We start from the raw sequence: 13,464 nt of genomic DNA, 5'->3' as shown, positions 1-13,464 counted from the left end.
ATTCCGCAGCCAAAACATTTAATTGTCTCTGATGATACATACACATCGTAGTCAAAACCATCAACTCTGAACTTCAAAATCAGATTTAACTCCACTTTGTTCCTCAGATCCATAAAGACCTGCCTTCTGAAGGTAACAACTTGTTTTAAAAGTGGAGACTCGCAGCTCAGATTGATCAGTTTTATCGGTGACATTAATTTTCCGTGTCTCGCCAGTTCTCTCCGCAGCATGGCGTTGCTAATGAACGGAGGGACTTTAGACAAGATGACCTTTTTGGCCGGATTGACCAGCGGCACCACCTGAACAAAGGTGTCCTGGATCACCATGCCTTGCTTCACAACTACGTTGACCTTGTCAATACTGTCGAGAAACACGACGACTCCACTTCTCATTCTCAATGCGGACTTTACACTATCATAACCAACGACTTTTCCGATTGCTAAACCGCAGTCTTCTACCGAGCACTTGAAGTTCGGACAAAATTTAACTCCATGTCGGCGTGTGAGCTCCTCCAACCCCGCGCCGCCGACTCCGCGAGTCTGCATGACTCACAGCCAGGCCGGCCGAACCCGCTCCGCTATCAAAATACACCACCACGACAGTAAATCTGTCAAAATACAAACCCCCCAAAAAACACGAAACAACGAACATAGAAAAGTTATAAAAGAGAAAACGCCAAAAACCGAAATGCGCACTCACACTTCCGCTCCGAGACAGAGACAGAGAGAGAGAGAGAGAGAGAGAGAGAGAGAGAGAGAGAGAGAGAGAGAGAGAGAGAGGAATGAAGAGTAAAGCAAAGAAAGAAAGATGTATATATACCAAGGGAGGGAGAGAAACAGACAATATGCCTCATTCTAAAATCCTCATTTTTCAATTTATCATGATTTCATATTCTTATTTGTTCAAAACAGAGCTTGATTGTGTATTCAAAATTAGGGAAGGCACCATGGCAAGGAAACACGTGGTATCTTGCTGCTCAGAATATAGTAACATCTAATAGTTGGTCACTTACAAAGGATATGTGAGTGACCAACACACACACACACACACACACACACCATGTCACCCTATACTTGTGGGGACCTCTCATTGACTACATTCATTGCCTAGCCCTTAACCCTAACCTTAACCCTCATAACTGCATGCCTAACCTTAACCCTTACCCTAACCTTAACCTAATCCTAACCTTAATCCCAAACCCAAATCCTAACGCTAAAATAGACCCTTTTCCTCATGGGGACCCATGAAATAAAAAAACCTGGTGCATGCACACATGCACACACGCACGCACACACACACACACACACACACACATACAAGTACACATTTCTTTATACCAAGGGGAGAAGGGGCTTTAACAACATGAAACAAAAACTCTCCATCTTCATGCTTTGGCAATTTTTGTCCTAGTTTTTATGCTAGTGCGTCATGTTGAACTGATTTAAATTACACTACGGGAGCGACGGTAGCCCGTGTGGGGTAGATATCCGGTACATAGAATGGTGTTATTCCACAGGGAGACACGGAGAGGGAATGGAAAGGTGTGGTGAAAAGGAGGGAAGGACGGAGAGAGTGTATCTGCTCATTTGTGTCCACCATTTTAAATTATGCGAAATGTGAAATGCCAGAGAATTAACCAAAAATCACCACAGTAAGATACAAAGAAGAAAGAGAGAGAGAGAAGGAGAGACATATACAACAGAGACACTAGAGAGAGGAGAAAGAGTTGGATAGGGCAGGGAGAAAAAAAGATGGGGAGTGAAGGCTAGAGAGAGAGAGAGAGAGAGAGAGAGAGAGAGAGAGAGAGAGAGAGAGACAGGGTGGGCAGAGAGGAGAAGTGAGGGAGAAGGAGAAACGCACCATCCATGCTCTGGCAGCACATTTGGTGCACAAGTCAGCTGCCAGCCACCGAGGCTGTGATCTTCAAACAGAATAGCCTGTGGAGAGGGGGGGGATGTAATTACGGCCTGTAATTAGGTTCAAGCCAATTACCATGGTGATGAAATGTATTAACGTGAGCTCCGCATTCAGTGCGTAAGAAGTTATTAAATGTCTGACAGCTGCTCAGAATCGCAGCTCTTGATTAAGGCACTGACCCTGGTTTAAACAAACCCCACAGGCATGTCGAGAGACAACACTTCTCTTCAGCTTCACGTTTTTTGTTGTCTTTATTTTTTTGTCCTAAGTCTCTTTTATTCTTCTTCTTCACCCTATTCGCTGTCTTCTCCCTATGGCTTTTTTCCCTTCTCCCACCGCTTCATCCCTTCATCGTCTTCAGTAGCTGTTTTAGGGTGGTAGTGGTAGTGGTTGTATGGATGCTGAATATGGAGCTGCCAGGGAAGAGGAGAAGAGGAAGGCCAAAGAGGAGGTTTATGGATGTAGTGAGGGAAGACATGCAGGTGGCTGGTGTGACAGAGGAAGACGCGGAAGACAGGAAGAAATGGAAAGGGATGATCCGCTGTGGCGACGCCTAACGGGAGCAGCCGAAAGTAGTAGTAGTAGTGGTAGTGGTTGTATCATTGATCATCTTGATAGATGCCGTACTTGTAGTAGCAGCAGCAGTAATTGCTATTAGAAGCAGTAGCAGTTCTCATTATGTACTCACTATGGTAGGAGTAGTATTTTTAGCAGCCTTAGTAGGAGCAGTAGTAATAGTAGCAGTAGTATATGTAGTAGTAGCTGTAGATGCAGTAGCAGTAGTTTTAGTAGTGGGTGCAGTAAGAGTAATAGCAGTAGTTGCAGTTGTAATGGTATGAGTAACTGTAGTAACAGCAGTAGTAGTAATAGTGTTAGTAGTAGTAGTAGTAGTAGTAGTAAGAGGAGCAGGAGAAGCACTATTAGCTGTATTAGCACTGGTAGTACTTGCAGCAGTAGTGGCAGTAATAGTAGTAGTAGCAGTAATAGTAATAATAGTAGTAGTAATAGCACTAGCTGTTGCTGGTAGTAGCTGTAACAACTATAGTAGTAACAGTAGTAGTTGTAGTAGTAGTAGCAGTAGTAGTAGCAGTAGTAGTAGTAATAGTAGTAGTAGTGGTAGTAGCAGTAGTGGTAATAGTAGTAGTAGTAGTAGTAGTGGTGGTGGTAGTAGTAGTGGTAGTAGTAGTAGTGGTGGTGGTAGTAGTAGTGGTAGTAGTAGTAGTGGTAGCAGTAGCAGCAGTAGTAGTAATAGTAGTAGTAGTGGCTTATCTGCAGTCTGCAGAGCATGGGTCCTCTGCTCCCTGTGACCTCCAGGTCACTGTTGTGACCAGACTTGGTTTGGGCTCCTCACTGGTATAGTAACCTTCAGACTTCTGCCACCACAATTATGTCTCCCCCTTCCTTCTGTCCTTATCTCTTCAATTAAAAGGGACGTGTTGGCCCCTCTTCCTATCTATCCCTCTTTTCTCTTGTTTGAGCAAGTCTTGAAATGAAAAGAATCATCCTCCCTGGCTTTTGTTCTCTATCCAAGTCATTTGTTTAACCATGTGAGATACTGAAATGCATAACATTTCTCTAAGGCTTATTCAGAACATATAACAGGGATATTTTTGCCTGTCATGTGCAGCTCAAATGCTGTCAGTTGCACAAATGAGCAAAAACATTCAGCAGAATGTAGTGGTAATTAAGATAGAATAGAAATAATGGGTTTAGACATGTCAAAACTACATCAGAAAAAGGGTACTACATTGATGTGTGTGTAGTTTGTGACTATCTTAAACCCTCATGGGGTTGAAGGTTATGGAAGTGTGATGGCGGCATGGTGGCGCAGTGGTTAGCGTGGTCCTGAGTTTGACCCCCAGGAAGTCTAACCTTGGGGGGTCGTCCCGGGCCGTCCTCTGTGTGGAGTTTGCATGTTCTCCCCGTGTCTGTGTGGGTTTCTTCCGGGGGCTCCGGTTTCCTCCCACAGTCCAAAGACACATAGGTCAGGTGAATCAGCTGTACTAAATTACCCCTAGGTGTGAATGTGTGTGTGTGTGTGTGTGTGTGTGTGTGTGTGTGTGTGTGTGTGTGTGTGTGTGTGTGTGTGTGTGTGTGTGTGGACCCTGTGATGGCCTGGCGGTCTGTCCAGGGTGTCTCCCTGCCTGCTGCCCAATGACTGCTGGGATAGGCTCCAGCATCCCGCAACCCTGTGTAGGATAAGTGGTTTGGATAATGGAAGGATGGATGGGTTTAGGCATTTCATATTTTGCATATTTTTTCCATTTGCTCTGACATTTGAATTTAAGTAAGCAATTTTCCACTTTATACCTGTATCACTTTATTTAGACAATCTTCCTTTAGCTTATTCCCTGTTTCTCAGGGGTCGCCAGAGCGGATTTTATAGTTTCCATCCGTACCCTGTGAGGGCACAACATCAATGGCAGGCGGCCCTGTTTTTACATTCATGAAATCACAAATTAGGCATTTTAAATATAACATAAACATTTGGACTAAATATGATTCTAACTATAAATGTGGCACAGGGATGGTTTGACCAACTCTCATGCAATCTGCAGCTAAGCAGCAGCCACGGAAGAATGAGTTAAATTTGGACCTCTGTCTCTGAGGGCATTGCCTTAAACCCATGTAAAATGGAGGGCAATGAATAAAAGAATAAAGACCCAGAATCACAGACTAACAGCACAAGCCTTCATTGCAAATTCTTCCTCTGATGTGAAATTCACATCAGACTGCAGATGAGTCAACAGTGAATCAGACTAAGTTTAGCTGCCCGTTCTCATTGCCTTCGAAGGCGCCTCTTTGGTCTCATCCGCCGTGTTTACACTGGGGATGCTTTGTTTCCTTTCAGAGAAGAGACGATGGCAGAGTTTTCAGTAAACTGTGGTTTTTAACCGAACAAAAAGTAGCAAAAGGCTTGTCAGCAGCAGATACTTGTACTGTGCTCTGTTGGACTCTCCAGCTCTCGGCTGAAATAATCCGCATAACGTTCCACCGAATGTCAGCTAAGCCCAGTATTAATTATCTTCCTCTCTTCCCTGAACTCCTTCCACACTCCTTCCTCCCATCTTGTTTCTCCCTTGCTGTGTCTATCCATCCTTTCCTCCTGCCTTCTCTCCTTTACCCCTCTTTCGCTCTCTTCCCTTTCCCCTTGCTCTCTTTTCTGCTCTCTCTCTCCCTGTCTCTCTCTCTCTTTCCTCCCTCTGTCCTTTCTTCTTTAATCTTTCATGCTCTCTTCCCAGCTCTACTTACCTCTCTAACACTCATTCTCCTTATTTCCTAGTCTCGCTCTCTTTTTCTGTTCCCTCTCTCTTTTTCTGTTCACTCTCTCTCTCTCATACACTCTCACTCTCTCTCTATCTCTCTCTATCTCTCTCTCTCTCTCTCTCTCTCTCTCATGCCATGTCTCATCTCCAAGTCTGACCTCTCTATCCTTCCTTTTGTGTCTCCCCCTCCCTCTCTCCTTCTTTCTCTCACTATCTCCTCCCAGGTAACGATCTGTTTCTGGTGGCGGTCCATGAGCTCGGCCATGCGTTGGGACTGGAACATTCAAATGACCCCAGCGCAATCATGGCTCCCTTTTATCAGTACATGGAGACGCACAACTTCAAACTGCCACTGGATGATCTGCAAGGCATACAGAAAATCTACGGTAGGCTGCTTATCAGTACCTTCAGTTTAATTACCATATCTTCAGGTTGCATATTCTGGTTATAGATATGGAGAAGCATGGCCAACAGAGAAAACCATGCTTGCAGCAGTAGGAATTAATACATGTTATATTTACAGCACTTCCCCACATCTCAAAGACATTTAACAGAGTAAAAAAAGGGATACTAGTAAAGAAAAAAAAATTAAAAGACAAGAGAAAAATATTACAGAGTGGGAAAATTGGGGGACATAAAGCAAAACTAAATACGCAAACAATATGTTAAATATTCTTTTCTGGAGGTCAAATGACAGGTAGAAATTGTCCCCACAGTGTTACAAGGTAATGTCTTCTGACAGAAAGCCTCATGGTGACCACAATTTTACCAGGGGTTTGCAAATGACACTCGGTACAATTCATCCATCCATTTCCCAAGCCGCTTATCCCAATTAGGGTCGCGGGATGCTGGAGCCTATCCCTGCAGTCATAGGACGGAGGGTGGGGAAACACCCTGGACAGGTCGCCAGTCCATTCCAGGGCAGACACATTCACACCTAGGGAAAATTTAATACGGCCGATTCACCTGACCGACATGTCTTTGGACTGTGGGAGGAAACCGGAGCATCCAGAGGAAACTCACACAGACATGGGGGGAACATCCAAACTCTATACAAAGGATGACCTGGGATGACCCCCAAGGTTGGACAACCTCAGGGTTCAAACCCAGGACCTTCTTGCTGTGAGGCAACAGTGCTAACTACTGGGCCACCGTGCCGCCCTCACTCAGTACAAATTAAACTTAAATAATAACAAAGACACAACAGTGTCATCGATGTAAAGCACAACTGCTGAGTGACTTTGTTGTGAACAGAAAAGATGTAGGATCTGTCTTAAGTTTGCAATTGTAAGTAGGCATGGCATTGACTGCGCAATTTGAAATGAGTTTTTAATGTTACATATTTTGATATATAATATCTTGATTGGATGCTTATCATTGACGACATTGTACAATAGAGGCTTTTGCATCAGTTCAGCAGAGCTGAAGTCAGTTCGTCTGACTCGTGTTTTTATCTACTCTTATCTTACTCACTTGCTAGCTACCTTAAAACACATCTGAGCATTGCATTGTAACACGCTGTTATCGAATATAGCCACAGTGAAGCAATTAACAGGATAAGAAATACATTTCTATCTAAACCACATAATTTTGATAACAAGCAAAATAAAAAGTCTTAACATCTGTTTTGTCACATTAGTATCAATAACTACCAGCAGGTGTAATTTGGATAATGACACAATGAAAACAAACTTTGCTATACCAAGAGGGATTAAAAAAGACTGGACATTTACTCGCCAGTAATCTGTACACCTCAAGAGCCCAAATGGTGCCCATATGTCAGTGACATTTGTTTATCGAGTGGATTTGTTCTCTGTTGACCGATGCCTGGTTTCCCTGAGGCTTCTTAGCAGGCCACATTACAGTGGAACAAAGATAACTGTAACACTAAAGGTCAGGACACATGGATGACATTTGATAGAAATGTAGAGGGACAATACTGGCATCAGCTGTGTGACCAGATTTTTTTTCTCTTGCACCAGTTATTGTGAATTAAAAAAAAAAAACATGTCAGCCTCAAAATATTGCTTCTGCAAGATAGGCCCTAAAATACTCCTTTACTGACCTCATCATAGCTCAATATTCAAATTCCAAAATGAGATTCTCACACACACACACACACACACACACACACACACACACACACACACACACACACACACACATGCTTGCTGGCATACCAGTTAGATATACTATGGAAGTTGCTGCTGAGGATTATTAACACAATTCAAAACTTGTTAAACTGTTTTTAAGATAAACACTTTAGTTTGCAGATCTGTCATGCAGGTATTACAAATAAATCATTGGTGTGCATGGTGATTGGCGATAGCATCTGTTTGGTACCAGATGAAAGAGATGCATCTAACCTATCTTTTCTTTTTGAAGAATGATGTGTTTGCTGTTTTTTGGCCACTGAATACCCCAAAATTACCTGAAAATAATCAAATTATACATTAACCAAATGAAATAAAAGCATACAGCTGCCTCATGTTTTTGAGGTTCCTTGTCAAGAAAGAATCACAGTATAAACTCCTGCTATACACACCAAAGCAAAAATCAAATCTTTCGGTGGAGAACCAATACCTGTTACTGTTGACCTTTGACCTTCAGGCATTCCGACGGCCATGTTGGAGCCCACGAGGCCCCTACCTACATTGCCCTCTCGACGGACGCACTCCACCTCTGAACGCAAACATGACCGCCAGTCCCGCCCAGCACGACCACCCTCAGGTGACCGGCCGGCACTCCCCGGTAATGGCAAGCCCAACATCTGTGATGGTAACTTCAACACCGTGGCCTTCTTCAGGCGGGAGATGTTTGTCTTCAAGGTGAGTGAAGAGGGATTAATTGTGAGATGCGGTCAGAGAACTGTCATGACATGGAAAACCAGACAAATTCCATTATTTCTATCTAAAAGATGAGCGGTGTGGAAAAGATGTGGTCGGTGTAGAAGCTTCATATTCAGCTGTAGGATCACTGCACTGTCGTTACACCTCCAAGGAACTGTTTAGAAAATTATCAATTTTGTTCAATTTTCTGCCACTAGAAGGTGTAAAGAATAGTCTGAAATATAACCAACAAGGGATAACCCACAATATGGTGTGAGTTAAAGAAGTTCAACTCACGACACGGAGGCAAAGAACTGACACAGTTCTACATGGAGTATGAAAATCCTTTAATTCACACCGTGTCATGGATTATCCCACTTATACCATAATCACTTGCTAAAAAATAAAAATAAAAGCTTTCAGTTATTTTTTGTTGATTGTTTTGCACTCAGAATTAAAATGTTATGAAGCAAAAGTTAGCCATTAAGCTGATGCTTTGAATGTTTGCTGGACGTGCTACTGATTCAGTGTGTTGCTGTAGTTACATAGCAACATTATGGCCAGCGCATTAATCTAGAACAGTGACTAAACTCGAGTCAAACTGTGTATGCATTAAATGGTCTTAACACAGTCTCCAGCCAATCAGAGTGTTCTCTGTGACCTTGGTTTAAATTGAAAGGGACAACAACAGGATATACCTATTAAGTTCTTTCTACAGAAGTGAATGTGAATGTGGGGTTTAGCACCCCAGGGATCCTTGATATGGTTCCAAGAGCTTCTAATTAAAATGAGTAAAAAGTGTTTTTACTATAATCTAAAAATCATTCTACAAAAAAAAATAAATGTACCGGAATATGTTTTTCTTCTAATCATCAGTTCAACACTCACCTCCACCATTATCTCCCTCCATAGAGTGCTGACTTCACACTAAATTCACAACAAAACATTTCCTATTTCATTTCCCTTTTGCAAGATCTTATAACATGGTCTGTTACCTAATGGGTGTCTATATGACGTTTTTGAGAAGATCTGATCTACAGCATACAAAAAAGAAATACCATAGTGTCAGTCACAGCACCAGTATAAGATGGTTGCAGGATATATTCAGTATAGCAAAACATTGCTGTTTGTCATTTTGATCCAGGCTCAAACACACGTACAATGCATTAAATCAAAATCTGTCTCTACAGTGAGGAATGTCATCACGTACCATGACACTGGAACATCCACCAGTTAATTGGGTCCTCCATCCTGTTCACAAAAACAGTTGGACAGCCCCTATAGAGTGAGTCACGTGGCTGTGTTTCACTATATAACGCAGGCAGATGCCAAGAGGTTCAGACGAGACAAATCCAAAGACTTCAGTGGCTTGAGAGTGTGGTGTGGTCGTGGTTCTGTGGCTCATCCGCTAGAGCCAAGCTCTAAAGCTGCCAGAGTTGTGGGCTGGATTACCACAGGGGGCCACCCATGCTCAAAAATCCAAGCTCTCATGGTGCTGTGAGGCACTTTGGATAAGAAACAACCACCCAATGACATATGCTGGGTAATGTGTGGTTTCTCTTGCCAGACTTTTCAGTTCCAGTATCTCAAGAGAAGAGCACACACTTTGCTTTGGGGATCGGGTTGAGTCGATGTCCTCCAACTTCCTAACACAGGCATAGAATTAGGTTATATGCACATATGGTATAGAGCATGTTTTGGGCATTTATCCACATGTTCGTGTACAGTGAATATAAAAAAGTCCACACACCCCTGTTAAAATAGCAAGTTTTGGTGATGTAAAAAATACTCCTTTACTGACCTCATCATAGCTCAATATTCAAATTCCAAAATTAGATTCTCACACACACACACACACACACACACACACACACACATTGCAACCTATAAAGATAAAGTGAAAAATAATCAGAAACCTTTTAGGAAAAAAAGAAAGAAAAATGCTAAACTTACAATAATCTGGTGTGTGAACACCCCTAAAGTAATACTCTGTTGAAGCGCCTTTTGATTTTTTTTTACAGCACTCAGTCTTCTTGGGTAAGAGTCTATCAGCGTGGCACATCTTGACTTGGCAATATTTTCCACTCTTCCGTGCAAAAAAATGTTCCAGCTCCATCAAATTGCAAGGACATCTCCTGTGCACAGCCCTCTTCACGTCACCCCACAGACTTTCAGTTAGATTCAGGTCTGGGCTCTGGCTGGGCCATTCCAAATCATTGCTTTTCTCTTGGTAAAGCCATTCCTCTGGTGATTTGGATGTAGTATGTTGTCGTGCTGAAAGGTGAAATTCCTCTTCATCTTTCTAGCAGACACCTGAAGGTTTTGCTCCAAAATCGACTGGTATTTGGATCTATTAATGATTCCCTCCACCTTGACTAAAGCCCCGGTTCCCGCTGAAGAAAAGCAGCCACAAAGCATGATTCTGCCACCACTATACGTCACTGTGGGTATGGTGTTTTTTGGTTGTTTTGTGTTTTTTGGTTATGTGCAGTGTTGTTTTTGTGCCAAATATACCTGTTGGAATTATAGCCAAAAAGTTCAGCCTTGGTCTCATCAAACTATAGCACATTTTCCACGTGGTTTTAGGAGACTGGGTTTTTTGCAAAATGTAGCCGGCCTTGTTTATTTTTTTTTTCATATGAAAAGGTTTCTGTCTTGCCACCATACCCCATAGCCCAGACATATGACGAGTACTACAGGAGATTGTGGTCACATGTAGGGAGCAAGCAGTACTTGGCAGAAATATCTGCAGCTCCTTGAATGTTGCCCTAGGCCTCTTGGCAGCCTTCGTGACCAAGTTTCTCCTTGTCTTCTCACCAATTTTTGAGGGGTGCCCTGTTCTTGGTAATGTCCCTGTTGTGCCATATTTTCTCCACTTATTGATGATTGTCTTCAATATGTTCCATGGTATATATAATGCCTTGGAAATTCTCTTGTACCCCTCTCCTGATCGATACCTTTCAACAATGAGATCCCGCTCATGCTTTGTGAGCTCTTGGTGGACCATGGCTTTTGCAGTTGGATGCAACCAAAGAAGATGTCAGGAAACTCCTACAGGGACAGCTGAATTTAGCTTGGGGTTAATTAGTCATTTCAATTGATGGCAGGTGTACACTAACTACTATTTAACATGAGTTTAAATGTGACGGGTTAATTCTGAACACAGCCACATCCCCAATTATAAAAGGGTGTGCACACTTCTACAACCAGGTTATTCTAAATTTTGTGTTTTTCTCTTTTTTTTCTTCCCTAAAATGTTTCTGATTGTTTTTCACTTTGTTTTTATAGGTTGCAAATTCACAGTAAAGGTGGAAAAAGTTCTGACATGAGTCATCTTGGTTTCATTTTTTTTTTTTTACATCACAAAAACCTACCGTTTTAACAGGGGAGTGTTTTATCTGCTGTGCACGTGGTTTCACACAAAGGTACACATCCACAAGTCAAAAAATGTTGAAACTGCCCTTTAAAGGATCAACAAAGGAGCACTGCCAGCCTGTATTTATTCCATAAAATGAGAGAAAATGGTCAGCTCAGCCTTTGAAATATGATGATAAGAAATGTATTGGATGTGTCTGTGATAGAGAGAGAAGCAGAGAGAGAGAGGGAGAAAATCCATTTTGATTCCTCTGATCTTTAAACTGAATGTTTGAAAAGGTCAGGGATCTGCCTGCCTATCTGTCAGTTTGTCTCACTGCTTGTCTGTCTGCCTGCCTGTCTGTATCTGTCTCTCTGCCTCACTCCTTGTCTGTCTGTCTGCATCTCTGTCAATCTTCTTCCATGTGTCCATCTGTCTGCCTTCAACTGAGTCTACCTGTTGTTGTGCCTGTCTATCTGTCTACAAGCCTCTGCCTGTCTGTCTGCTTGCTATTCTGTCTTTATCGATATCTGTCTATCGTCCTTCCCGTCTATGTGACTGTCCTCATCTATTGTTCTACTAGCATCTGTCTACCTCCATCCTTGTCTTCTGTCCATCCTCTAGTTTGTCCCTCTATCCATCATGTCCATCTACTTGTCTGTTTTGGTGTTTTGGTCCCTCCCTCTACCTTCCTGTGTGCCTGTCTATTGGCTCTCCTGCCAGCTATCTCCCTAATGTCTGTGGGTCTAAATTATTTCGTGTCTGCTCCCCTGTCTCATTCCCTCTTGAATGCCATTTGACTTTTTCTCTGTGCCTCTATTCCTTTTTTGTGTTCTCTGACTTTGTCCATTTAAATACCTCTCTCTCTCTCTCTCTCTCTCTCTCTCTCTCTCTCTCTCTCTCTCTCTCTCTCTCTCTCTCTCTCTCTCTCTCCTTTCGCTCTCTCTCTGTCTACCCAGCTTGGCCATTTCCTCTTCTGTCTGCTGTTTATGTCTGCCGTGCGTGCAACACACAGCAGAATGGAGCAAATGTCAAAGAGTGTTACTCAGACCTGTGGAAACAGAGAAAGCATATTGGCTGAGGGTAATGAGGTCTGTCAGAGTCACCCAGCAAAGACCAAATAACGGATATGAGAGATGAGAAATTCTATGTCATATGATATACATATATATCTATATATCTCTAGATAGATAAATAGACAGATAGATAGATTTGCTTGATTGATGGATGGATGGATGGATGGATGGATGGATGGTTGGTTGGTTGGTTGGTTGGTTGGTTGGTTGGTTGGTTGATTGATTGATTGATTGATTGATTGATTGATTGATTGATTGATTGATTGATTGATTGATTGATTGATTGATTGATTGATTGACAGACGGACAGGAAGATAGGGAGGGAGACAGAGCAAAGTCTGGATAATCTCTTTTGGCCTCCTCACACCTTAAATGATTCCTCATAAATTGATTCAACCCACTGGGGAAAGCTTTTACTACAAAACTGAACTCCTTGAGGTACAGGAAATCACACTCTCCCATGAATTGTTGATAGGACAAAACATGACTTTGGAAATCAAACATGTCTGAAAGAAGGTTGATTTCTCTGTTGTGCCATCTTGGGAGGGGGAGTGACTTGTGTTTGATGGTAATGTTCCTATTATTCCACGACAGATTTGTGGGAAGATAAATTATAGAGGAAGCATAGCTTCCATGACAGCAAAATGTGTTGTTGGAACTTATGAGTTAAGAGGAAGTCAATCAGACAGTTATTAAGATGTAATAAGAATTTCAGATTTTAAACTCGCAACCTTTTTAAAAACATTGCTTGGTATGAAATACCATAATGATTCATCCTTAGCCAGGCGTCTTTTTGACCTGGCATTTCTCTAACTGCAGTCTGCTGCCGGACTCCCGTGGGCTGTCACACTGAAGGTCAAAGGGTAATTATCATCTCTACATTGATCGGTTATTACAGAGTTCTGATTGGCTATAAGAAACTGAAATATCATTGAAGGATACACATACAGATTTTTCTGCCAGTTCCTACAAAAAAAAATAGTGCAGAAAAGATTTATGTCTTGGCAGACATGGTGAGTGTC

General features: G+C 42.3%; 1 protein-coding gene across 1 annotated transcript in view; it reads left to right on the top strand.

Moving 5' to 3' along the window:
* mmp24 (matrix metallopeptidase 24) overlaps positions 1 to 13,464 on the top strand; it is a 115,171-nt gene that overhangs the window by 77,192 nt on the left and 24,515 nt on the right. Inside the window, exons 6-7 of the mRNA XM_056273396.1 lie at positions 5,408 to 5,569; positions 7,794 to 8,011. Of these exons, the coding sequence (XP_056129371.1) occupies positions 5,408 to 5,569; positions 7,794 to 8,011 (380 nt within the window). The remainder of the gene's footprint in view (positions 1 to 5,407; positions 5,570 to 7,793; positions 8,012 to 13,464) is intronic.

The sequence above is a fragment of the Lampris incognitus genome, chromosome 2, assembly GCF_029633865.1.
Source record: "Lampris incognitus isolate fLamInc1 chromosome 2, fLamInc1.hap2, whole genome shotgun sequence".
In the NCBI taxonomy this organism is placed as follows: Eukaryota; Metazoa; Chordata; class Actinopteri; order Lampriformes; family Lampridae; genus Lampris; species Lampris incognitus.
This window is presented reverse-complemented; position numbering and strand designations above follow the sequence as displayed.